This window comes from Talpa occidentalis, unplaced genomic scaffold (assembly GCF_014898055.3).
Source record: "Talpa occidentalis isolate TD23 unplaced genomic scaffold, MPIMG_talOcc4v2.1 talOcc4.17, whole genome shotgun sequence".
Taxonomy (NCBI): domain Eukaryota; kingdom Metazoa; phylum Chordata; class Mammalia; order Eulipotyphla; family Talpidae; genus Talpa; species Talpa occidentalis.
The window spans coordinates 55,974,190-55,998,253 of record NW_023601754.1 but is presented as its reverse complement, the minus strand read 5'-3'; the positions used below and the strand labels follow the sequence as shown (position 1 = coordinate 55,998,253).

At 62.0% G+C, this 24,064-nt stretch overlaps 1 protein-coding gene across 1 annotated transcript; it reads right to left on the bottom strand.

The window, feature by feature from the left end:
• Positions 1-4,256: 4,256 nt before the first annotated feature.
• EHD1 (EH domain containing 1) lies at positions 4,257-22,808 on the bottom strand. The gene is made up of 6 exons (XM_037517627.2): positions 22,728-22,808; positions 21,313-21,739; positions 17,377-17,474; positions 8,659-9,071; positions 6,654-6,818; positions 4,257-6,276 (listed from the first exon to the last, which is right to left on the bottom strand). Exons 2-6 carry the CDS (start codon positions 21,714-21,716, stop codon positions 5,752-5,754), a joined length of 1,605 nt encoding a protein of 534 aa, XP_037373524.1. The 5' UTR covers positions 21,717-21,739; positions 22,728-22,808; the 3' UTR covers positions 4,257-5,751.
• Between the last annotated feature and the right edge of the window lie 1,256 nt (positions 22,809-24,064).

The window sequence follows — 24,064 nt, the reverse complement described above, 5'->3', positions numbered from 1 at the left end:
GGGGAGTCGGATTCAAATCTAAATCCGGTGATCTGGTCACTGTGTCTCAGGGAGGGGTGGGGGCAGGGTTGGCACAGGTGAGACCGGCCCTCACCTGAGGCCCTCTGGGTCCTCCCTAAGTGGGCGGGGCGGGACGGGACCCACACGGCGGTTCCTGCTCCCCGAGGCCACAGGGGGGCGCCAGAGACCAGAGGCGGGCCGGGCGCGCAGGGCCGGTCCCGCTTCCCACCTCCCGGGAACAAGGAGGCAGGAAAAGGATCCTGGGGGGCAATGGCCTTCCTACCCCTGCCGCCGCCCGACCGCCGTCTCCAGGGCTTGCCAGTCAAGGGCCAGCTGGCAGCCGACTCAGGCCCCGTGTGAGCGGGGCAGGTGCCTCAGCCACTCTCCTGCGGAATTCTCCCAAGTGCACCCCCCACCCCCCGCCCCCCAGACTCCATCCTCACTTGGTGCAGCAGCAGCAGCAACCAGCTCCCAGGCCGCAGCGGCACCTGCCCAGGTCTGCACCTGGCAGAACTACCTCCCCCAGCCACCGCCTACCTCACCCCGATTGGTTCTATCTGGGTGGCCCCTTGGAGGTGATGTCGTCCCTCGCCCCCCAGTGGAGGCCTGCGCGGCGGACCCCCCTCTCCATGCTGCGTGTCTTCCTGCTCCTCACACTTCTGATACAGCTCAATTTACAAAGTAGGCACAGAGATTAAGGACAGTGGCAAGAACTAATCAAGTTATGTGAATATGGTCTCTCCCTCCAAACACCTTCCTGTGCCTGCTTGTTCGGAGTGTGGTTCGCTGTGGGTAACTGCCTTCGGGAACGCAAAACCACGGTTCAAGGCGGACGCTGTAATAGTTTGGGTCACATCCTTCTCCAAATGTGTAAGGGGCCGAGCTCCCTGCCCCTCCTCAGTGGTTCAGGTCAGACAGCGCCTCAAGACTGAACCTGTGTCCCCGCCTGGCTGGCTCCATCCACCACCCCAGGCCTCGCCCCAGGGAGCCCTGCAGTTGGCAAGGCTGCTCCCCTCCCCACCATGGGTGCTCAGAGGATAAGTGGGTGTGAGCAGGAAACCCACTACTTCCTTAACCTCCCAGCTTCTCACACTCCTCAGTCACTGCTTTCTGGAGGCCCACCCTGGTGCAGGGGCACCTGCTCCCCCACAACCTCTCCCCATCCCAAGCCTCTTTGATATTGGGGTGCTGGCACTAGCTCTCACCCAGCCCTGGAGGGAGCAAGTCATGGTAAGAAACACCTTGCATTCTTAGGGTGCTTCTTAGCATTTCAAAGTGACTTCAGATCTGTTATCTTCACAAGGATCCTTCCAGAGAGGGAATCATTACCCTCCCTTAACAGATTAATACCTTGAGGCTGGGGTGCTGGGTGGCGCCAGCCCAGCCCTTCCCCAGCTTCCAGGCCTCAGGCAGTGCCTGGCTGCAGAGGGCAGTTTGTGGTGCCCAGGTGCCAAGAATAGGAGAGGTCAGAGTGCGGGCAGGAGGGGTGCAGATTTCTGCAAGGGGCCTTGGGTGGCGAAAAAAGGAAACTCAGTTAATTCAGGCCTCATAGATAAGGGGGAACTAAACAGAGGGGGAAGGTCGTTGAATGGTGGGGAAACTGGATTTCCTGGCCCCTAGAGCACAGCCCCCTGGGTTTGGGGGGCCCCAGCGTAGGCCTCCACAGGCACCTCTCAGGCCTCCGGAGCCCCATTTGCGGCTCCCTTGTACTAAGCGGAACTCAGTGTCCGTGGTCCAGGAGGAGGCTCTCCGGCTCTGCCGCGGCGGCACCTCCCAAAAAGGTCCTGAGTGCATAGGCAGGTGACCCCCTTGGCCTCACGGGCTGAGCAGCGCAAGGCCAGGGAATAACAGCGGCTGGGGGGCCACACAGCCTCGCCCGTCACCGACCAGGCGAGTGGCCTCGGCGAGGTCCCCTCTCCAGGAGCCCCTGTCTTTGCACTTTGGAGAAAAATGCCTGCTCAGGTGTGCAGGGCATCCGGAGCGAAGCCCGCTGGAACCTGTCACCCCAGGAGGTGTGAGGTCAGAGGGTATAAACTGTGTGGGGGATCAGGCACCAGGTTTTATTTAAATGATTGTTTATTAGGGCAGCTTTGGGGGAGGGGCTGAAGAAGAGGGGGTGCTGATGGACCCAGGCCCCCAGCTAGCCCTGGGCGGTCCTGCCCCCGCTGCCCCGCCCTCCCCAGCACGCCAGGGGCATGGCCTTTAAAAAATCCAAAACTCCAGATGGGTGGACAGATGGTGATTTCATCATCCGGGGTTTCTTCCAAAAACCTCTCCGTGCAGCCCACTGGGCTCCCACGCTTCACTCCCCAGCGGCTGCCGCCCCACCTGATTTTGTAATTATCAATCCCTCTGGGCCACAGGAAGCCAGGCCCCAGCCCCTCGGCCACCACCCCGCTGGCCCAGGGGCGCCTCCGAGTCTGGGGTTGCTGCAGGGAAGGGTGGGTCCAGCCTGCTTTGTTCTGGGAGTTGGGTGGGGCCCTGTCTCCCAGCAACGGACCCTGACCCTCACCCTGACCAGCCACCCTAGGGACTCAGCAAGGGGGGCCATTCGAGGGACACCCCCAGGGCCTGCCTCTCGGATCCCAGCAAGTGGCAGAGCTGGGATTTGAGCCTGCGTCTGTCTCCGCCTGCCTGCCTGGCGCCTCTGAGTTGGGCTGGGCAGCCTGGGGCAGGGTTGTCACCAGCCTGGTGGCCTCAGGCAGGTCTTCGGACCAGTGCTTTGGAGATAAGAACACGCCCCTGGTCAATTCCTGTTTCCTAAGGAGCCACAGAAATGACTGTTCTGTGAGCTCTCACGGGTTGGCAAAATGTACAAAGAGGTGCTGGGGAGGGGGTTGAAGGCAGTGGGGGGGCCCTCTAGGTCCTGAGCTCTTTGATGCCATGTCGGCAGGTGGCTCCCGGCAGGTGGCTCCCAGAGGTCTGGGACTCGGGGTGGAGCCGGGGGCAGGGGTGGGGGGAACCCCTTCCACACCCCAGACCGCCCTCAGAAGGTAGATCCTTTCAGCTGTCAAGTTGGGGAGGGGTGAGGCCTGGGCCCCAGATGGCCATGCCTGGTCCATCCCAACTGTCTTCCCTGGACCCACACAACTGAGGTAAGACCCCCCAACCTACTTATAAAACCCAAGCCTGGGGTGCAAGCTCTGGGGCAGATATTTTTTCAAGTTTCAGATCAGGGGTCACATACTGGGGCAGTCTCAAGGACCCCCCCACCCCCGCCATCCAGTGCCCGGGGCTGCTGAGCATGCGGGACCTGCTGGGGACCCCTGGGAGGCCCAGAGGGGCCACGGCAGGCCGGGCAGGTTTCACACGGGGTCCACAAGCGCCTGGGTTCCTTTGTGCTCAGACAGCGGGCCCCAGCCCTCAACCACTCTTGGCAGCCCCAGTGAACCGAGGGGCTGCCCAGGTCTTCAGGACCCCGTTCTCTCCGATCTACACTGGGGCTCGGGAGGGTGGCGGCTATTTTGTTTTTGCTTTAAGGGGCAGGTGCTCTGTGGCTGGTGTGAATCTCTGCCCTCTCCTGAGAAGACTGGGGCCCTCAGTTGTAAAGTGGGGGAAACACCAGCTTCCAGGGTCAGGAGCTCATGAGTGGCGTGGGAGAGCTGGCCAGCCCCTGCCCCCCCGCCCCGCCCCCAGCGCATCTGCCCCCAACTGCATCTGGCCGACTCCTTCCCATGGCGGCAGCACCCGGTGTGCCCTGCCCTGTGCTGGCACCCAGCCCCCTGTCTGACACATGAGCTGGCCCCACCCTTTCTAATTGTATTTTTGTCACTGGTGTATCTGCTCGGCCTGTCTTCAGAGGACAGCTGCGCTGTCTAGACCACCTGGGGCCAGCACGGAGCCAGCACGGAGCCTGGACCATTATCTGCCGGACCCCTCCCCCTCCCCGGGCCAGGCCCCAGGCGCCTGCCTCTCTGTCCCGGCAGGGTGGAGCCAGGTTGAGGTGCTGCGATGGCGGAGAAGGCGGCCCCCTCTCCCCGCACAGTGAGGGGGCGGCCTAGTCCTCAAGTGTCAGAGGTTCCAACTATTTCACTCCACACCCCTCCACCCCCCAATAAACCACTGCTGCCCAGCTCCCTGCGGGCGTAAGGACAGGCCTCACCCTGCGGCAAAAGGCGGCACTGCGCGAGCGGAGGTGACTGGGCGGCCTTCCCATCTGTGGCTGCTGGCACCCCACCCCACTCTGCTGCTCTGCCCACACCCCAGCACACTGTGGGGAGCAGGCCCTGGGAAGAACCAAGCACCAAAAAGCCAGCTTCAGCACAATAAAACTTTTAATGCAAGAAAAGTCTTGTCTTCAGTTGCTTTCTCCTCCCAAAGGCCAGTGTGGAGGAGCCACCGCACCCCAACAGTGGACTCCTCAGGAGCATGTGCCTCCATCATCACCTAATACATATGGAATGTGGCCAAGGCTGGCGGGAGGCAACCAGGCCAGCCTGGGACTGGGACCCGGGAGAGGCTGCGCAACACTGAGGGGGGCATTGGAGGGCCAGAGAGACGTCCCTGAGACCCCTGGGGAGTGTCTGCCGGGACACTCCTCCAGCCTTGGCAGCTGGGCCAACACGGGGCTAGTGAGTGCCCCCAGGCCCCAAGGCTGTGCCAGAGCAGTGGCCTAGACTGGCCCCTCACAGCTCAGGGTCGTCCTAAGCGTAAGGTCAGGCGCTGGCCACCTGCGCTCAACGGCAGGAAGGTCAGCAAGGTCGAAGGGCTTGTCAAGATGAAGGGGGGAAGGACTGGGTTGTCCCTGGTCTGTGGACTGGACACCTGGCCCAGGCTGGAGCACCAACTACACCAGGTTCATGAGGACCCACCACCCACCTGAGTTGGGGCGGAGGTGCACCAGAATGTTCCAGAATGTGAGGGCGAGACAAGAAGCAAACGCTGGGTCCCCGAGAGAGGGGAAGGTGTGCTCCACACAGACCCCGCACCTAATGGCTCCCCGAGGGTGCTACTCTTGGTCAGAGTGTGAGGAAGGAGACAAATCACAGCTTCTAAACAAGTGGTTGGTAAATTACTGGAAAATTCGGTCAAGTATGAAAGGTGTTACTTTACAGAACAAAAACTAGCTTATATGTTTTCTGGAAGACATTCTCTCATACCCACCTGTCCCCCGGGGTCACCCCCCAAAAAGGTAGCTGAGCCTTGCTTCTGTGACTGCTGAGCTGGGGCACGAAGCCAGTGGAACAGGAGCTCTGGAGGAGAGCTGGGCCCGCCCGTGGGGGCAGCTGGGAAGGGGAAGGCACAAGAACCAACTTCATCGGGAGTGCAGGGAGGAGGCAGGGCCCCTGCGAGGGAGCCACAGGCCTGCAGTGCGAGGGAGCCACAGGCCTGCAGTGCGAGGGAGCCACAGGCCTGCAGGGCGAGCGAGCTCAGCAACAGGGACCTTCGGTCCACATGGCCCAGAGCTGCCAGGCTGCCAGTAGGCAGGGGCTGGCTGGGGGTGGGCGGGGCATCTCCCTGCAGTCAGAGGGTGAGGCTGGGGGGCAGCTGGACCGTGTGTGGGGGGCTGTCAGACAGAGGAGGCAAGAAAGAATGCTGCCTCTAACGTTATATATTAAAAATATCCTTAGTTCTTGTGCACAAAATTCCATCATTCACATACGAGCATCACCCCCACCTCCCCCGCTGGGCCCCGAGCGGCCCGGAAAGAAAGATGGTGGTTTTCCGTTGCAAGAGCCGAGGAAACATCCGCTCAGTCTTTATGGACCTCGAGAACCGCTGCCCCCCAGCCCCCCACCCCCCCGCGCCAGGTTACTCGTGCCGCCGCTTGGAGGGTGGGACCAGGTGAGGGGGCAGGTCAGCGGGCAGCTCGTGGCCCTCCAGCTTGACCTTGATGAGGTGGTTGGCCAGGGCGAACTCCTCGTCGTCCAGCAGCCCGTCCTTGTCCACGTCGGCCAGCTTCCAGATCTTGCCCAGCACCGTGTTGGGCAGCTTGGACTTCACCATCTCCTTCTTGGCGTTGGCGCCCGTGATCTTGCCGTTGACGGGGGACAGCGTGTAGAAGATCTCGTCGTACGTGGGCTTGTCCTTGCCCACCACCCACTCGACGTCGTCGATACCCTCACCGGCCCCCTCGCCATAGCCGTGGCCAAAGGGCCCGTTCATGGTGCCCTCGAAGGCGCCGCCCTTCACGGCCTGGGAGGGCATCTGGGACTCCTCCTGGCGCACCATCACCATCAGGCGGGCGATGTCGTTGGCCAGCATGTCGTCCACCGTGTCCAGCAGTTTGGGCTTCAAGGCCTGGAATTTGCTGAAGTCCTGGGTCTGTAGGAGTTCCTGGAAGGGTCAAAGGGCAAGGGTCTGGGTGAGGACAGAAGGGCCTGGCCCCACCATGGCCCCAACCCCTAAGGGCCCAGGGCCTGGGCTCCCGGTGTGGAAGCGGGGGTGACACAGGCAGCTTCCTTGCGGGGACTGGCTGGGGTGAAGGCGAGTGCCTGGCCCGGCCCCACCCTGCTCCACCGTGAGGGTGAGTCACGCATTCCCCTTCTGGAAGTCACTGCTTGGTCAACCCCTCCGACGCGGGTGGGGTGCTAGGGATTAACCCAGCTGCTTCCATTTTGGGAGGCCCCATCCCAGGGAGCATCTAGAGCACCACCCCGGCCTCGCTACCCGCTGCCCACCCCAGTTTGCCCAGGGCATGCGGCCGGCGGTACCTGCATCTTGCGCAGGCTGGGGAAGTCACCAGGGGAGATCTGGTGCTCCCGCTCGATCTTCTGGTAGATCTCTCCCAGGTTGTTCACCAGCTCTTTCTTTTTGCTCTCTTTCCCGAAGACATTGGGCATCTCCTTCTTGAGAGAGCTGATGATGTAGGCGTGGACCTGGGAAGGCAGGGTGGGGGCTGCGTCAGTTGCCTCCGGGACACTTGGCGGCTGAGCCTGGCGGGTTGGCAGGCGGAGCAGGCTCCGAGCCCCTCGCCAGAGGGGGCTGAGGTTGAGCTGGCCCTCGCAGCCTCAGGATGACTAAGGCTCAGGGCAGCCTGAAGGCTTCTCCCAGATGTTTCAAGCTTTATCCAGGCTTTCCTACCTGGCCAGGACATGGCCAAATAAGGTGGCACACCCTTTGATTCCCCACAGAGGGGTCCAAATGCCTGCAACACTTGAGGGCTCCAGCCCTCAAATCCCTCTGCCTGGGCCTGCCATCCAGCCGTCAGTGTGCTGCAGCCAGGCTCGCCCACTTCCCTGACAGCCGGCTGGCTAAGGTGTGTCACCAAGGGCCACTGTCTCCACTGTCCATCACAAGTCAGTGCCAAGAGCGCTCCAGGAAAAGGAAGCAGCCTGGCAGCAGCAGGTGTGGGACAGGTTTGGGCCTCAGGGCTGCCGGGTGACTCAGCGTCTGCGGGTGAGCAGGCAGGGCCGGAGGAAGCCCGCCTGCATTCTCACTGGACAGAGGCTGAGCCAGAGCATGGGAGCTGGGTCTCCTTTCCACTCAGCTTGGGACGGCCCTTGGGCCCTTGAGGAAGGATGTGCAGCCCTGAACCTCTGGAGCAGGTTTCCTCACCTTCACTGTGCATACAGGCCACCGGGGGTGGGGGTGAGGGGTGGGTTCAGATGCAGATTCTGGCTCTAGGCAGGTAGGGTGGGAAGGTGAGGCCCAAGAACACGGGGTGACTAGGAAGGAGCCTCGGCAAGCGTGGAGGATGAAGGGTCGGTTCTCATTCCTCAGGACAGGGGAACCTAAAGGTTCCCTGACTCTGGGCCCCCAGCGACGTGGCTGTTGGGTCCAGGGCTGGTCCTACAGGCACTGGGTGTCCAGGAGGCAGGAGTCTGGCTGGAGGGCTGGGCTCGCCCAGGACAGGAAGGGACTACATCCCGGTCCTGTTACACTCAGGAGCCTGGGGGCCCAAGTACCCACAGAAGGCCTCCCTGCCCTGCCACACGCCCCAGGCAGGCCTCTGCAGCTCTGAGACGCGCGCTGCTGCAGCAGCCACTGACCAGCCTGGCTGACAGCGGGGCTTGGGCCTGAGGGTCTGACCTGGACTTGGGCTTCTTGGGCAGGCTCGTGAAGCTGCACTACTCAGAACTGGGCGTCCCAGGAAGATGCGTTCTGTTTGGAGGGTCTGCTGGTGACACTGACCTTTGTTTCCCCGCCCCACTCGCCCTGGGGTCTCCATGATGTGCTTGGCCAGAGACTGAGATTCCAAACTCTTGAGTAATTCAGCTGCCGCCAGCGGGCCCCAGCTCCCCACTACTCTCTCCTGACCCGACTCAGGCCCCAGCTCCCCTGAGGCCTCCCAGCCCAGCCCAGCCCAGCCGCCAGTCATCTGTTTCTGCAGCCCTGGGCCCTGTGCTTACCCTGCGACAATACACGTAAATCACAACTTATTTTTCTCTACATGACCTGTGATCTGCTTTCCCCGGGACTGAGCGGAAGACAAGCTACAGGGCAGGGACCTGGCCACACCCAGGCAAGGCCCCCAGCACGTGCCAAAGGCACTTGAGTCTCCCCGGAAGGGGAAGCGGTGAGGCCCCGGCTGCCCCTCCCCCGCCTCCGGGCTGTCCTGGGTGCAGGGCTCCTTCCTATTTGAGGTCTTTCCCCTGCGAAGAATCTGATAAGAAAAGGCTGCGCCCAGACCCGACAGCACAACTTGCGTGTGGCTGAGGGCCAGCGGGTTGCCTCAGGAGGCAGGTGCTGGCCCGGAGCCCCGGGCGCCCGCTGTACCTTGGCCAGCCGCGCCCGCTTGATCAGGTCGTTGAGCTTCCTGAGGGCGGCATTCCGCGGCAGGGACTGGATGTCTTTGAAGAGGTCCTGCTCCTCCGCCTCAAAGAGCTTGCGGTTGTCGGGAATGAGCAGCGGGTGCGACCAAAAGGAGCCGATATACACCCGCACCACCTCAGGGGTGTTGATGATCTTCCCCAGGGACCACATGAGGGCCCCGTAGACCCGCATCAGCTGCTGCGTCTCGATCTGGTCAGCCTTGTTGAGGACCACGCGGATCTTATCCTCGTGGTTCTTGAGGCCCTTGATGACCTCCGAGAACTCGTCCGAGATGTCCAGCTTGTGGGCGTCGAACAGCAGGATGATGCGGTCCACGCGCTCAGCAAACCACTCCAGGACGGCGGCGAAGTCATAGCCTGTGGGCAGAGGAGGCCAGTGAGGGTGCGGGTGCTTCTCAGCCGGGGGCACCCTGAGTTCCAGAATGTATACTCAGGTGGCAGCAGGACACTCCAAGGGCCGATTGCTATTTCCGTGTTCCCGTGGGAGCACCCTCGCCATCCAGTACCTGGCAGGCAGAGGCAGTGAACCAACAAAGCAACACAGAGGACGTCACAAAGTCCAAGCTCTAAGTGGGCGAGCCAAAGCACAGGGGTGTCAGGGGCCAGCAAGCCACACAGCATCGAGGAGACTGCCGCCTGGGAGCGCAGGCAGCGGCCACCTGAGAGGACACCCCAGCCCCGCAGCCCCTCCGCGTGCTGAGCTGCAGGCCAGGACTCTGCAGGAATCTCGTCTATTCTCTCTCTTTTTTTTAAAGATTTATTTATTCATTTATACCAGCACTGGGTACAGTCAGAAGCACGGGGGGGGGGGGGGGAAAGGGGTGAGAGAATTCACCAGAGCCAGAGAGGAGAACAGAACAGGCAGAGTGATGAAATACACTGCTGAGGGGAGCAGCGGGCATGGCAGGAGAGGTATGTCACGCCATGTGGGACCCTCGCCAACGGCTGGGGATCGAACCCACGCTGCAGAGGCTGCGGGCAGCTTTGCAGCCCGGCGCTCAACTGTTGTGCCACCGGGGAGGCCCAGTCTCATATATTCTCTACAACTGGGACAGGCAGGACAGCTCGGGCCGGACCTGGCCCCCCGCCCCCGCTTTCCACACTCCGGTCTTTAGGGTCCATGGCTGCTTTTGTCTACGGGCACACAGTACAGTTGTTGCGACAGAGACCATGAGGCTGCAAATCCAAAAATGTGAGCGCTCTGTCCCTCACAGAAAGCGTCTGCTGACCCTGGCTCTGCAGCCCGTGACGTGCTACAAACCGCTTCCCCACTCCAGGTTGTAAAGGGGCAGTGGTGGGACCAGATGGTCCTCAGCAGCCACCTCTGCTCTGCCACCTCTGCTCTGCGTGGTTTCCCAGCGGTCCTCTAGCAATGGGGAGGGGGGCGGCGAGACAGCTAACTGCAACTCTCCCTTTACAACTCCGTTGTCTGGTTCACACCCCCGGGTAAGACTGCATTTCCTGGCCTCTCTGACAGCAGAAATGAACAAGAACCGGGAATGCAGATGTGATGGGAGGAGCTGGAGCAAGCACCTTGGGCTCAGAGATAAAAGATGCACCTTCTGGATGGCCTGGAGCTTTTATTTTTCCCGTGAACTATCTGATCTACCTGATTCAAGTCTATGCACTTGTGGGTGTCTGTAACAGGAGCTTACTTGGTATTCTACTTTACAGTCCTTCCACTTCTTCTGCTGCTAGAAAATCCTGCTCCTCCCCTTCAGGAATACTAAGGAGAAAGGCCCCGTGGAAATAATGGCTCTTGAGTCCCTGAGAAGCCTGGGTCCCCAGCCCGAGCTGCCGTGTCCTCTCTGGGTCATTATGGGCAAGTGTCCTTGTCCCAGGGCTCAGTGTCCTTGTTCTTCACCCACTGCCCACAGGACCCCCCAAACGTAGGCCGGTTTCTAAAAACTACCAAGTACTCCACAGAGCAAAAATCCTGAGAAGCCGCCAGAGAAGCCACTCCTACAGAGAAGCACCTGGAACGCTGCCTAGAAACCCAGCCAAGCCCACCTCCCCGCTCACAGAGCCTGTCCCACACCCCGGCCCCTGACCAGGGTGGATGTGCACAGCGCAGGCCCTGGTGAGGGCCAAGGACTGGCCTCATCACTGGCCAGGAACCAGACACCACAAACTCTGGCCCGGCTCTGAGGCCCCAGGCCACCTCTCTTCCCTGTGGCAAGACACAGAGACGTGAGGAAAACCCCAAGTCCACTGCTTCTGCCGACTGAGCAGGGTTGCCCGGCTAGGGCAGTAGCCCTTCCTTGCCCAGCATGCTGGGAAACGGGGTGCAGCACACAGAAATAGCCCCTCAACTGGCCAGAGGTTCCAAGGGGGTGGCAGTGGCAAAGTCCCTCTGAATGTGACCTCAGCCTGGGCAGGGCAGCAATCACCCACAGGGTCGGGAGAGGCTGGGCACCCACAGTCCACATGCTCGCAGAACAGGAGGCATGGGGAGTGCAGGCTGCGCCTGCCAGGCAGCCACCACCTTAGGCTTCTACTCCAAAGTGCAAGGCGCCCCTGGACAATGAGCAGCTGGCGCCGTGATCTACGGGCAGAGGGTCACCCCGAGAGCCAAGCCGTCAGCAGAAAACTGGCCAGGGGAGGCCGAGGTACAGGGCTGCACGGGGCTACCCCAGCCTTTTATGACCAGCTCTGGGGACACAGGACAGCTGTGGCAATGCCCCGACTCAGGACTAACCCGGGAGGGCAGCAACACGAGGCCCAGCTTCCCCCTTGTCTCTGTGTCCTCAGACCACCCCGAGCTGACCTGGCCGCAGATTCACACAGCTGGGAGGCGGTGATGCCAAAGCCAAGTGACCGGGAACAGGGGCGCCCTGACAGGCGGGCGTGAGCCCATGTTAGCTTTGGCCATGTTAGCCGGGACAGGACACGGGGAAGCTGAGGTCACCCCCAGACTCCACCCGATGTGGCCTCACTGCTCCCTGCCACTGATGGAGGGGGCCCCCGGAGCCCCGACCGAGTAGGGCACTCCCGCCACCACGCCCGCAAACCCAGTTTCTTGCCAGCACCTCACACTGGAGCCAACAGCTAAGTCCAGATTTTTGCAGGTGAATGAAATTTCCTGTTTATTGTGGAAAGTGCTTGCGCTTGGGCGAGGGAGACACTGTGGTCAGCCAAGTACACCCGCAGGTCATGCACAAGGTCACAGCACCTAGACTTGTGTGGCGTCATGGCAGGTGCGTGACCACGCAGCCCCTGGGCCCCGGCCACTGCTGCCACCTGGCCACCAGCACCCCTCAGCCAGCAACAGCACCCCGGCCGCACCTCAGTGCCAGGGCACCCACTAAATCCTCACAACGGGCAAGGCAGTCCCCACCGCTGCTGCCGGCCCTGGGGCCTGAAGGCAAGTGAGAGTGTGGGGTGGGCTGGCCAGTGCACAGGCCCCAGGGTGTGAGCCCCAGGCTCCGGGATACTCGGAGGCCCGGCTCAGCGACAGGGTCACAGCTGCCAAGGGGGGGCGCCGGGCAAGGGACAAACATGGAGGTGGGGACACAGAATGGGGCTTCATGGGCCCCAAGCCCGGAGGGGAGGGGTGGGGGGTTGATACCCAGCATCCCCACGAAGACACAGACATAGGGCCCGAGGGGGTGGGTGGGATAGGAAAGGCCGGCCCTGCAGGGCTAAGCCAGCCAGTGCCGGCTCTGGGACCCCCAACTAATAAATAAGTCGTCACAGGAGGACATGGTGCCATGTCTACAAGACAGCCAGCGTCAAGTTCACAGAGAAGGGGGGTGGCCCGGGGAGGTAGCGGTTGTTCAAGGAGGACCAACACTCGGGAAGCTTCCGCTGAGATGGACGGTGGCAGCGAGGGCTGCACAGCGTGGACTTAGCGCCACTGAGCTGTAAGCTTAGCGGGTAAGACGGTGCATCCTATGCTGTGCTTTCCCCATGGAGTCAGTCCTGGGGGGGCACGGGGCGAGAGAGGAGCGGCTGTGGGTGCCACGCTGGGTCGCCTGGGGACAGCCAGTTTCGGGCTGTGTGGCCAGGGGCCTATCGTGGGTCCTGCTTCCGCCCCCAGTGCTGACAGAGACGGCCGCGGGGTGATGCCTCCGTGCCCTGCCCTCGGCCCTCCAGACACAGGTAGTTCCAGCAGATGGGGGAAAAGCTACTCATACATTCCAAATGCTTCTAGAACACGAACAATAGAGGGTTTGTCTCCAATCAACTTTTGCTTCCTGCTATTCAAGCTGCGTGGGCCCCAGCTCTCCATCACACACATTTCCAAATCGTGCTGGGCCAGGAGCGAGGGGCTGGGCGGGGAGCAAAACTGTGGAGCTGGGAGTCCCCACCAGAGCCTCCCCTGCCCTCCTCGGGCTGGACCCCGAGATGGCGTGCCCGCCTGGGGCGGCTCCACCGTCGGAACCGGCGTCCTTGCACCTGCATATTCACCAACGGAAACTGAGAAATTAAAATCTGCACCAAGGCCAATGGCGGTTTTACTCAAAACTGCTTCAAACTGGAAACCCAGTGCCCGGGGGGAGAAGGGAGCACAGACGAGAGCACGCCCCAGGAAGGGCCCGGGCAGCAGAACGGCGGGGCTGACGCGCTCCCATCACCTTGCCCGGAGAGCACTGGGGGCAGGCGCGCCGGCTCACGCGGGTGGGCTGCAGCGGCAACGTTCTGGAAAAGGCAACACTTGAGGAGCAAATGCCAGGCCAGTGTGTTGTCTGGGCTGGAAGAGGCCACAAAGGGGCACAGGGCACTCCTGGGGTCGTGGAAAAACTGTCTTGGCTGTGGGGACCCTGAAGTGGGTAAATCTGTAACGTATCAAGACCTCAGTAAATCCAACCTAAAAGCAAGCAGCAAGGGACGGTGGAGGGAGGGACAGACAGAAGGCTCTGGCATCAGGCCCACGTTTGCATCCTGAACTCTTCCCAGCAAGCAGTGGGGCCCTAGCAGGCGGCTTCCCCGCAGGGTGCTCCTCCAGCAAGGACGCGGAGACGGGGCCCCACCTTGCCCTGCCGCGAGCAGGCAGTGGGCGCCGGCGGGCAACCACAAGCACCTCATAAATGTTTGCTAATATTTACTAAGATTGTCTTGCGAGCTCAAGAGGCCCCACTTCTGATGGGTGTGTGGGCATCTATCGCTCCTGAGGCGTGAACAATGCCTCATACCCCCAAATAGAAACGGAACATTTGCCGGCACTCGGGCCAGCTGCTCCCCAGCCGGCCGCCAGGCGCGCAGCCTGGGAACAGAGGCGAGTGCAGCGCGGGCTGGTACCGCTCCTCCCGCGGCACGGCCGCCCACGGCCCTGGCACAGCCTGCGGCATTCCGGGTCAAGGGCTCCAGCCCAAGCCCGTCAGGCTGGGAGAGTCGGGGGGAAGGCGGGAAGGCTGAGGGGCCGCTGCACTGGGCGGGGGCGCCCAGGGAGGTCTTGGAACCTGAAGGGAAAGCCCGGCTGAGTCAGAGCTTCCCAGTCTGCAGCCTCCTGGGGATGTTTCTCAGAAAAAGGCCTTCCTCGTCCGGGTCTGGGAATCCCTGGACTTTTCAGGGTCTGTGTTGGTAACCAGCTGACACTGGTTGAACTTGGTGCACCAGCCCGAGCCTGGCCAATGTGCACACGGCCGGGCGCCACCGCGCTGGTGCTGGGCTCCCTGGCGCAGCCTCCTGTGCCGTCTGTGCCTTGGGTACTGCACCCAGGCTGCTGGGCAGCCTCGTGGGTAGCCAGAGCTGCTGAGAGCCAGTGGGAACCCGGCCCAGAGGGCATCTCAGGAGGCAGCTAATGCGAGGGGCTGCAGGAGGGGGCATTTCTGGGCCAGGAGCTGCAGGTCTGGACCAGAAGGGCCCATTCAAGTCCTAAGGAGCAGGATGGCACCCTGGCAATGAGAACTCAGGGGACCAGCCCGCCCTGCAGGACCTTGGGCAGGGAGAGAAGCAGGTGGCCCCTGTGGACTTCAGGAGAGCTGGGAGTCTAGTGCAGACCTGACAGAGACCCGCGGGACCCGAGACCGAGCACACCTCTCAGCACCCCACAGGGGGGCCCGGCCCGCCAACTCCGAGCTCTCGAGCCAGCACATGCCAGCTCGCTCCCCTGGGCAAGTTACCCCACTCTCTAGTCTCCATTCTCTCCCCTGGAAGCATCAGCTCCCTCCTCAGCAGTGGTCAGCCGCCGGCCAGGGCTGGGCTCTGCTCCCCAAGCTCAAACACCTTCCTGCTGCTGCAACTCCCATGGGGAAAACCAAGGCACAAAAGGTGCAGCTCAGCTCACAGTCACGTCGTGACAGGGTAGCCCTGCCCTAGTCAGGCCTGGCCTCTGGACTGGGGTGTCTGCCAGAGCGTGCCACCCGCCACTCCCACCAAGGCCCCACCGCGACTATGCAGGAGACTGGCCGCTGGGAGGCAAGGGCAGCCCTGCTGGCCCCGGTGCCCTTTGGAATGCCCCTTATCAGTCACATGGGCGGGCTCGGGAGTGAACGCTGTCCCCACAGGCCCCCCCTTCTCTGCTGACACAGAGAACGTTATTTTCTGTCACTCAGGAGATTAGCACAGAGGGGCAGCGCAGCCTGAGACCCCCCGAGTCCCCTTGGCTTCTCTGGGACCGTGGTCAGGGGTTCCTCACCAAGCCAGGGCTGGGTCTGCAAGTGCTGCGGCCTGCACAGTCTCCTCTCATCTCTGCAGTCCTCCCCGCGCACACAGGGACCACGGGGGCAGGGAAAGGAGCACGGAGGTGGGTAGACGGGGGGGGATGGAGCAAGTGCAATTAGCGACTGGACTGGACACGCAGCCCCCAGGACAGAGCTCCGCCGACCTTAGAGCACGGCCGCCTGCCGGGACCCATGGCCGTGGTTGGCCCTATCTCTCTGGGAGGGAAACACCTGCTTTCCACGCCCTCACAAAGGGAGCAGGGAAGTGACTGGCAAGCCTGGAACACACTGCCCCGACTCCCCTTCCTCTGCTGGACAGGAGACCTGGGTGTGGTGGTGGGTGGGGCCTCCTAGCAGGAGGCCCCCCTCATGCCCAACTCCTCAGCCTGCTAAGCCTTGAGCACACAGGCCAAGGGCCGAGACAGCACAGCAGGGAAGTTCATCCACTGCCTGGTGGAGAAGAGCTGCCTGTGAGCCTCCTCTGGGAGACAAGGATGGCCCCCAGAGCAGAAGCGCCCTTCCTCAAACACCTTCACGCCCAACTCTGAAGGCCATGATGAATGCAGCCCTCTGGGAAGATAAGCCTCTTCTGGTGACTATTGTCCCTTATGGGGAAGTGTGTTCACAGGTGACCTCTGGCTGGGAGCAGGGGGCTCAGGTCTCTGTCTCTGAGGACCCCCAGTCACAAGGTCCTGGGCCCACGCCTGCAGCTCAGGCATTTGGGAAGATAATTCCAGAGAGCTTCAAAGAAAGTCCCTTCAGAACAGCTCAGCCCTGGAGGGTGACTGATAAAAAAAAGTCCCTCATGTGTCTAAGCGTAATTTATTTGGATTTTTGGATCTTGCTTTGGCAAAAGACAAGGCTTTGTGTTTATCAGGCACTTTCTTAAAACCAAATTGGAATAATAAGAGCAACAATGAAGAAAAAACTGGCCCTGACCTCGGCAGAAGGCGTCTCCTGGAGAACCTAAGGGCTTAAACTTGACAGGGAGCAAAGGGCGAAGGGCTGTGCCACCACTTTGGGGGGGGGGAGGGGTTGTAGCCGGGAAGGGAGATGCAAGGCTCCTCAGCACCAAGAACAGGCCCCCACCATGGCCAGGGCCGGACACAGAGCTCCCAAACCTCAGGCTGCTGGCTTCAAGGCCAGAGCGCGGCCCAGAGGGGCGGGCACAGGGAAGACGTGTAGCGAAAGGTCACAGGCCCCATCACTCCTCAGGCCCCGAGCGTGACCTCACTCCACTTCACCTGGAAACGCAGCCAAGGGCGGATGCCTGCCGGCCAGCGTAGCCCCACCCCTCCCAGAAAGCATTTGTGCCCCAAGGCTCCACTCCCTTCTGCAAAAAACAGAAAAATAACCCAGTTCGGGCTCATCCTGAGCCAGTCGTCAGAGAGACACGGCCGTTTGTGCCACTGGGCCTGGCTGGGCACTGACAGGTGGCGCCAGGCACGCGCCCGGATGCTGCCGAGGACTAACAATTGGGCAACTTCAACCCCGTTTCCACCAGGCGCGAAGCGTCTGGCAAGTGTCTGCGGGCCTCTCCTTTTTGCCTGATCGGTTCAAGTCAAAATGGTTCTCTCCAGCCCTGCTGTGGGGACGCACCAGGAGGCACGGGCTTTGGGAGGCAACTTCTAAACACCAGCTCAGGTGAGTGAGTCCCAGGGGCACCCAGGCCCAAGGAGTCAGCCCGGTCTTCAGGACTGAAGAAACTGGAGCCCAGATGCCCTGCAGGTGACCTCGCAGCTGCCCAAGGCCCCACCCCGGCCCGGCCTCCTTTCCAGCATGCCCCAGGGGCTGGGAAGCACGCAAGCCACGTGAGATTGGCCAAGATTGGCCAAGATCCGCCTGAGATTGGCCAAGATCCACCCGCCACTGGGAACCTCAGCTAGGGAAGCCTCCAGGGCTTGGCGCACCGTGGAGGCAGGGCTGGTGCAAGAAGGGTTCTCCCTTGGCCTGGGGGAGACCCGAGTGCGCCTGCGGGCCCCAGCAAAGTGATGGCACTGGTCATCAGGGGACAAGGTCCTCCACCCGGGGGCCCAGCCACGCCCTGGCCTGTTTACCTCGGCTGATGCGCTGTTTCTCCCCAGACAGGATGCCGGGAGTGTCGATGATGCTGATGCTATCCAGGACCGGGTTGGGCAGCTGGGCACACATGAACCTGCACGAGATGAGGGCCAGGGCAGAGGTTGAGACTCAGTTACAGCTGCCCTCCACGTGACAGGGGTGCCGTTGTCACCCTCACTGCCTCTGGCTTCCCGGGAACCCACGGGAGGTTTGCTGCCGTCTGTTTCCAGGGTGGCACAGTCCAGCCAACTGTTTTCTTCTTCTTTTTTTTTTTTTTTATTTATAGAGGCATGTTTTTATTTATTTATTTATTTGTTTGTTTGTTTGTTTATACAAGCACTGGGTACAGTCAGAAGCGCGGGAGGGTGAGAGAATTCACCAGAGCCATAGCGGGGAGCAGAGCAGGCAGAAGGACCGAAGTACACTGCTGAGGGGAGCAGCGGGCGGCAGGAGAGGTCTGCGCGCCATGGGGGACCCTCCTCCGGTGGCCGGGGAACAGCCGGGGATCGAACCGGCGCCACAGAGGCCGCGGGCAGCTTCACAACCCAGCGCTCAACCGCTACGCCACCGGGGAGGCCCTGTTTTCTTCTTCTTTTTTTTTTTTTTAAGATTTATTTATTTGTGCATACAAGAACTGGGGTGTGAGCCAGGGTGCGGGGGGAGGGGGAGTGAGAAGATCCACAGGAGACAGAGTGGGAAACAGAACAGGCAGACTGACTGAAATACACCGCTGAGGGGAGCAGCGGGCGAGACAGGAGAGGTCTGCTGCGCCATGTGGGTAGCTCCCTGGCCGGGGATTGAACTCGTGCTGCAGTGGCTGCTGATCTCTTGACAGCACTGTCTTTAGCCCCTGTGCCACCAGGGAGGCCCCTGCGCCTATTTTCTTAACCCGGAATCCAACCAGCAGAGCAAACTGACCCACATCAGCACTTCCTTCGCCTAGCTTTTCCTCCAGAGGTCAACTTTAAGAGGTCAACTTTCAAGTTGCTGACTTGGTGTAAAAGCTGCACGTATCCAGGTCACCATTTCACCTCCAGGAGGGAAACGGGAGGGCGACACTGGGACCTTGAATTTCACATTCAGTCAACCACATGGGTCAATTTCCACACACCCAGGAGGTGGTCCTTCTGGGCCTGGTCCTTCCCCCTGCTGCTGTGGGCCCAGGACTGGACTGGGTGGCGGTGAAAACCCCAGGGGACAGACACCATTTTCTGGCAGTCCAAGCAGGCCAGAGAAGCACAAAGCCTTGGAGGGACTGGCAGCCCATGGGTGAGGGCCTAGCTGTGGGCCCAAGTCCCTGCTGAGCTGAGAACAGCCCAGAACAGCAAGGGGGCTGTCCCAGCTGAGAGCAGAGCTTCTTTATTTGAAAGAAAAAGGAATTCTTTAAAAACTCTGAAAAAGGTATTGTGAGCAAAGAAAATACTGACCCATTGTCTGTAGGACACAGGCTGCCTTTCCCACAGGGGGAGGGTCGGCGCCGTTGGCCTCCCTTGTGCCCCCACCCGCCCCAAGTGACCAGTGGTCCAGAGGCAGTGGGCAGCTGGCCAGGGTGAAAGGTGCTGCCTGTAAGTGCAATGGAGCAAAATCCACCGACCGGCAGGGTAACTGACCCTGGACCTCAGCTCACCAGCGCCGGTGGCAGAGTGGGCGTGTCACACCCGGGGTTCCTGCCAGGGACGGGAGTCACTGGAGAGGGGACCTGGGACAGGATCTGAAGCAGAACTGACTCTGAGAAGTAACACATCGACAAGTGCCTTGTAGGAGGCCTCTCGCAGGCAGATAACATCTGTCCACTCTGCACAGCCTGCTCAGTGGGACAGAGAAAGCCAGCAGGCAGCTCATCCCCTCACCAGCAAGGAGGCAGATTTCATCTCGCTGAGGGGCCCACCCAGCAGGAGCTCTGCAGGACTCGCTGAGGACGCCCTGACCGAGCCCCAATCTTGATCTTCTCCATCTGATTTTAGCCTTAGAGCAGCCACTTAGGAGAGAGGCCGGAAAGTCAAGTTCATGCATGACTCAAAGGGTCTCTTTAAGTGTACCCCAGGCTCCGGGAGAGGCCGTGTCAGCCAGAGAAGGGCCCCCTTTGTGCGCCCTCACCGGTGGCACTGACCCCTGTATCACACGGGCTGACACAGCAGGCGGGAACGCACAAACCCACGCCCCCCACCCTCAGTGATAAGGCCCCTTTAGACAAGGCCATAAGCATCTGGGGACCCTCTGGAGACTAGGCGCTGCCAAGGAAAGGAAAGCGTGTGTCTTGGGGTCCAAGGCACTGACACGGGGCTGTCTTGGAGCCCGCTTTTCCATAGTGCCCTTTCAAGGCGGTCCCAGAAGCACTGCAGCTCACCAGCTGTGCAAAGGCCTGTCAGCGCCATGTCAACGTGACACACTGGGCGCTCCGAGCCGTGCGTTCCTGAGCCAACTAGGTGGAGGCTGCCCTTCCAGAGGCTAAGATCCTTTCCAGCTCTGAGACTGGCCGGCTCCCCCGTCAGAAAGCAGGTCACACGCCTGTTTCTCCTTTCCACGAAAGTACCGCTCTCACCACCAAAAGCGGAGCCCTAAGGACAGCCGAGGTGGGGACCGCTGCCCTTCCTTCTAGTTTCCCGGAGCTCCGCGCGGAAGGAGGGGCCTCTAATGCTTGGAATTCCCAGCACAGCAGGCTAACTTTCCAGAGATGGGATGGTTCCCACCAGCGCACGGTCTGGGCCAAGGGCCCATCTACATACACAAAATTTCTAAAACACAAGTAACTCCCAGGAAGGCTCCAGGCAGAGGGCTACGCCCCTTCTGGAGGCTGAGCCCAAGGACTTTGCAGCACTGTCAGCCGACTGTAGTAAAACAGGACAGCAGGCTCAAATGCTGCCCGGGGGGCAAAGAGAGTGCCACTGCCGGTCTTCTGTGTTAAAGGTCAGCTCTGCGCCTGGAGGTGGGCCTGGCCACACGCCTGGATCAGGGCAGGCTGGTCTGCCCTGTGGGGTTGGCTGGACAGTGTCTGGGAGGAATGTGACCACACAGGGTGGAGACCTAGACAGCAAGAGGCAAGGACTTGCCCTGGGCCCTCCCCCAGACCCAGACTTCAAAAGGCACAGGGAGCTACTCAGGGAATGGGGTGCACAGAGAACAGATGTGGAGGTGCTCCGCGAGTCTCCTTGACTGGGGTGGGGACTTCAGAAGCAGAGACCAGCCCTCTGAGTTCCTTAAGGGAAAAGCGAGTTGCATTCTTTAGGGAGGAGGCACTGGTTTCATTCACAGCATCCCGGGAATGCCAATCTGGAGGGTTACCCTCATCAGGATGCAGCAGGAGTCACCATTTAACTGGGGAAACCAAGACCCGAGTAGGTTAAGGAACCTCATTAGTCTACAAAGGGACCTGGGGTCTGAATCTCACTGGGGGCGCCCCTGCCGCTGCCTGCGCGGCTTCCTGGCACCCCTGATGCATCCAGACCCTGCGGAGCTGGAGGGGGGGGCAAGTGTTCATCACCCCACCCTGCAGGCCACCCCTCCCCGCCCACCCCGCCCACGAGAACCACTGGGCCCCGAGGGAGGCACAGCCTCCACCGGGGCAGGGGGCGGCGAGAAGTTTCCCCGTGTTGTCCAGGACACTCAGGCAACAGTTCCCGGCGGGAAAGGAGGGGCGGGGGCTGCTCTGGATGAACCGAGCGTGTCCCGTCCAGGGGCAAAGGCCGACGTGGGGGGGTGGCCGGGAAGGGGTGGGCGGGCCCCTCATCCTCCCGGCGCGGGCCCCGGGATCCGAGGGTGCGTGTGGGCGTTAAAGTGATAAGCTGGAAGACTCTGGGGGCGACAGAAGCCGGCGGAGCCCGCGACGCCCCCTCCCCGTCCGCGGGGTCTCGCCGGGGCGCGGAGACAAAGGGCGGCGGCCGGGGGCGGGGGCCGGGGGGGCCGGGCGGGGGGGGGGGGCCGGGGGCGCGTACCTGTTGAGGAAGGCGTTGCCGAAGGCGTTGAGCTTGCGGAAGGGGCGCCGCGGGTCCACGACGAGCGCGTTGCCGGGCACCACGCCCTCGGCCGGGCCGTGCATGACCGCGATGAAGGAGTCGGTGGTGGGCTCGGGCCCGATGCGCATGCCCGGGAAGTCCTGCTCGATCAGGTGGCGGATGAAGGTGGTCTTGCCCGTGCTGTACTGGCCGACGAGCAGCACCATGGGCTTGTTGTCGAAGTCGGCGTCCTCCAGCGCGGGCGAGTGGAAGTCGTGGAAGCGGTAGTGCTCCTCGAGCGGCAGCAGCTTCTGCGCGTACAGCTGCCGCAGCCCGTCGGCCACCGTCTGGAAGAGCTCCGGCTCCTTCTTGCGCCGCGCATCCTTGCTGACCCAGCTGAACATGCTGCCGGGGCCCGGGCTGGCCGCTGCGGGGAGCGGCGGCTGAGGCGGCGCGCGAGCCGAGGGGGCCCGGCCGGCCGGCGAGGGGCGCGCGCGGCGGGCGGCGGCGGCGGGCGGGGGGCGGGAGCGGCCCGCACTGCGCAGGCGCACGGCGCGGCCGGCGGAGGCCCTCGGCGGAGTGGCGCGCGGGCGGCGCGGCGCCCTTTATAGCCGGGCCGCGTGGGGGGCGCGCGCCGCCGCCGCGCGGGGGGCGGGGCCCTGGAGGGGGGCGGGGCCCCGCCCGCGAGCCCCGTGCCACGTCCCCCCCTCCCCCGCCTCCCATTGGCCGTCTCCAAATCTCGCGAGCTCCGCTGCTCGGGCCCTGGCCCGGCGCCGGGGCAACCGCACCTGCTGGCCCCGCCCCCGGGGCGGCTCGCGGAAGTGCTGCGGTTGGAGGGCGGGAGCGGGCGCCGGGTGCGAGGAGCCGCCGGGCCCGCGCCTCCTGCGCCCGCGAGGGGCCCGGTTAGCCCTCCCGGCGCCCCCCCCCCCGCGCCATGATCGGGCCTCCCCGTCCCGCGACGCGGGCCCCCGGAAGCGGGGGGAACGGGGGGCGCCTCTGGCCCTAACTTGCCGCCCCCTGTCGCGCGCCCTCCCCGGCGCTGCCTCTCACCCCTCATCCTCGCTCTGCGCTGGGGAAGGGGTGGCGGGAAGCTGAGGAAGCAGACGTCGAGGCCGGCGGTGACCGTGGAGGGAGACGAGGGCGCGCTCCCCTCCGGCCGGAGCAGCGGGGAACTGGGGCGCGCGAAGAGGGGGCACCTTCCTCGAGAAGGAAGGGGTGCAGAGGCAGTGGCGGCCTCTGGCCACTTACGTCTCGAGAAAGGGAAGTGAAATCGGAAATTCCCTCCGTGGGGTGGACGGAAAATGTGGGGCAACAGAGAAGTCTTGTGGGAAGCTAGAGGGAATTAAAAACCCAAATGCTTCCGCTTTCCTCTCAGGCACCCCCTCTTACTCTGACCGCTGTGCCCCTTCCCTTACCAGTTCCCGGCTGTTCATTAAGCGCCTTCCCCCGCCATCATCTCTGGCCACACACAGGCCCCCTGGGCTGTCCAGGCTGATGAGAATCTTCAGGGGGTGATGTCAGAGCTGGGGGAAATGTGATTGTTATGTAACCAGGTGCAGGACACCAAAATGTGGGAGGCTGGTCCCCTGGGGTGGGGGCTCCTGGCCAGATCCAATACACACCTGGGAACTTGGGGGGCCCACACTCAACTTTCTGATTCTGGGTGAAGTGGGAACCTGGAGGGCGGGGGCCCTCTGAGGGCAGGAAGCAGGCTGACGGCCCAGGGGACAGGGGAGAGCACCAGTCTGAACCAGCGGACTAAGGAGTTGAGTCCAGTGGAGAGGGCCAGAGGGGAGGTTTGATCGCCCACCCCTGTAGGACCAAACCTCGGTGCCTTCTGGGGGAATAAATCACATTACATTGCCTTCCTCTGTGGGAGAGCAGACAACGCACCCAGCCCTGCAGTCTTAGGTCCGAGACTTACTGCTTGTACATGATGTCATCAGCATCCTTTTCATCAAGCCATGAGACTTTCTGGCATTTTCCTCAAAAGAGGATATTGAGAGTCCTGGGCAGGGCAGCCCCCAGCAACTGCGTGCCAGCTGGTGACCCCGAGCCTCGGGCGGGCCCAGTGCAGACTTCCTGGGCCAACCTTAGAGGCTAAAGGACTCCCTGCTCTACTGTGCTTCGAGGGGTCCACCCCGGACATGTAATTTCTAGACTGTTGCCGGGAAGGGCCGGGGGCTGGAGATCCTGAAAGAGGTGTTTGTTCCGTGGCCTGAATAAAGCTGGGCCATGCTCAGCTCCCCAACACTGACCCGCAGTGGTTTCATGTCTCCCTGGAGCCCCGGGTGCTGGGAAACCCAGCCCTATAAAGTTGAAAAGAACAAAATGTTCCTGGGTTATTTATAAGCTGAGCAGCCGGGTTGTTGTGGAGGGCCGCCGCTTTCTGTGAGGAGCTCCAAGGATGGGGAGACGGGAGCGCGCCTTCCTGAGGCTCAAGCGGCAGGAATTCATTTCCCCAGTTTCACGGAATTGGCACCCAGGGCCTGGGCAGCTTCCTTATCTAGTAATGCCCCAGATTGCGAAAACGGCCTTATGTTTTTGTTTTTGGGGTTGGGGAGTTTTCTGCTGGGTGGGAAAGTAGCGTGAAATGGGAGCAGATCCTTTCACTTTTGGTTTCTCCTCTTTCACTTTCTGTCTTTGCTGGGCCCCTGGCGAATGGCTGAGGACGGGTTCAACGCTTCTATTTCCAAAGCGATGCCCAGTGATTTCTTCTTGGAGGCTGCTGTCAGCCAGGACAGAGGGGTCA

What these genes read in the sequence shown, in the direction of transcription:
- EHD1 (XM_037517627.2), bottom strand. Translation starts at nt 21,716, where the DNA reads ATGTTCAGCTGGGTCAGCAAGGATGCGCGGCGCAAGAAGGAGCCGGAG. An exon ending in GAAACAGCGCATCAGCCGAG is followed by an intron (nt 9,072 to 17,376) that starts GTAAACAGGCCA and finishes CTCTGCCCACAG; the next exon opens with GCTATGACTTCGCCGCCGTC. An exon ending in AGCGGGCGCGGCTGGCCAAG is followed by an intron (nt 6,819 to 8,658) that starts GTACAGCGGGCG and finishes CTGCCTTCCCAG; the next exon opens with GTCCACGCCTACATCATCAG.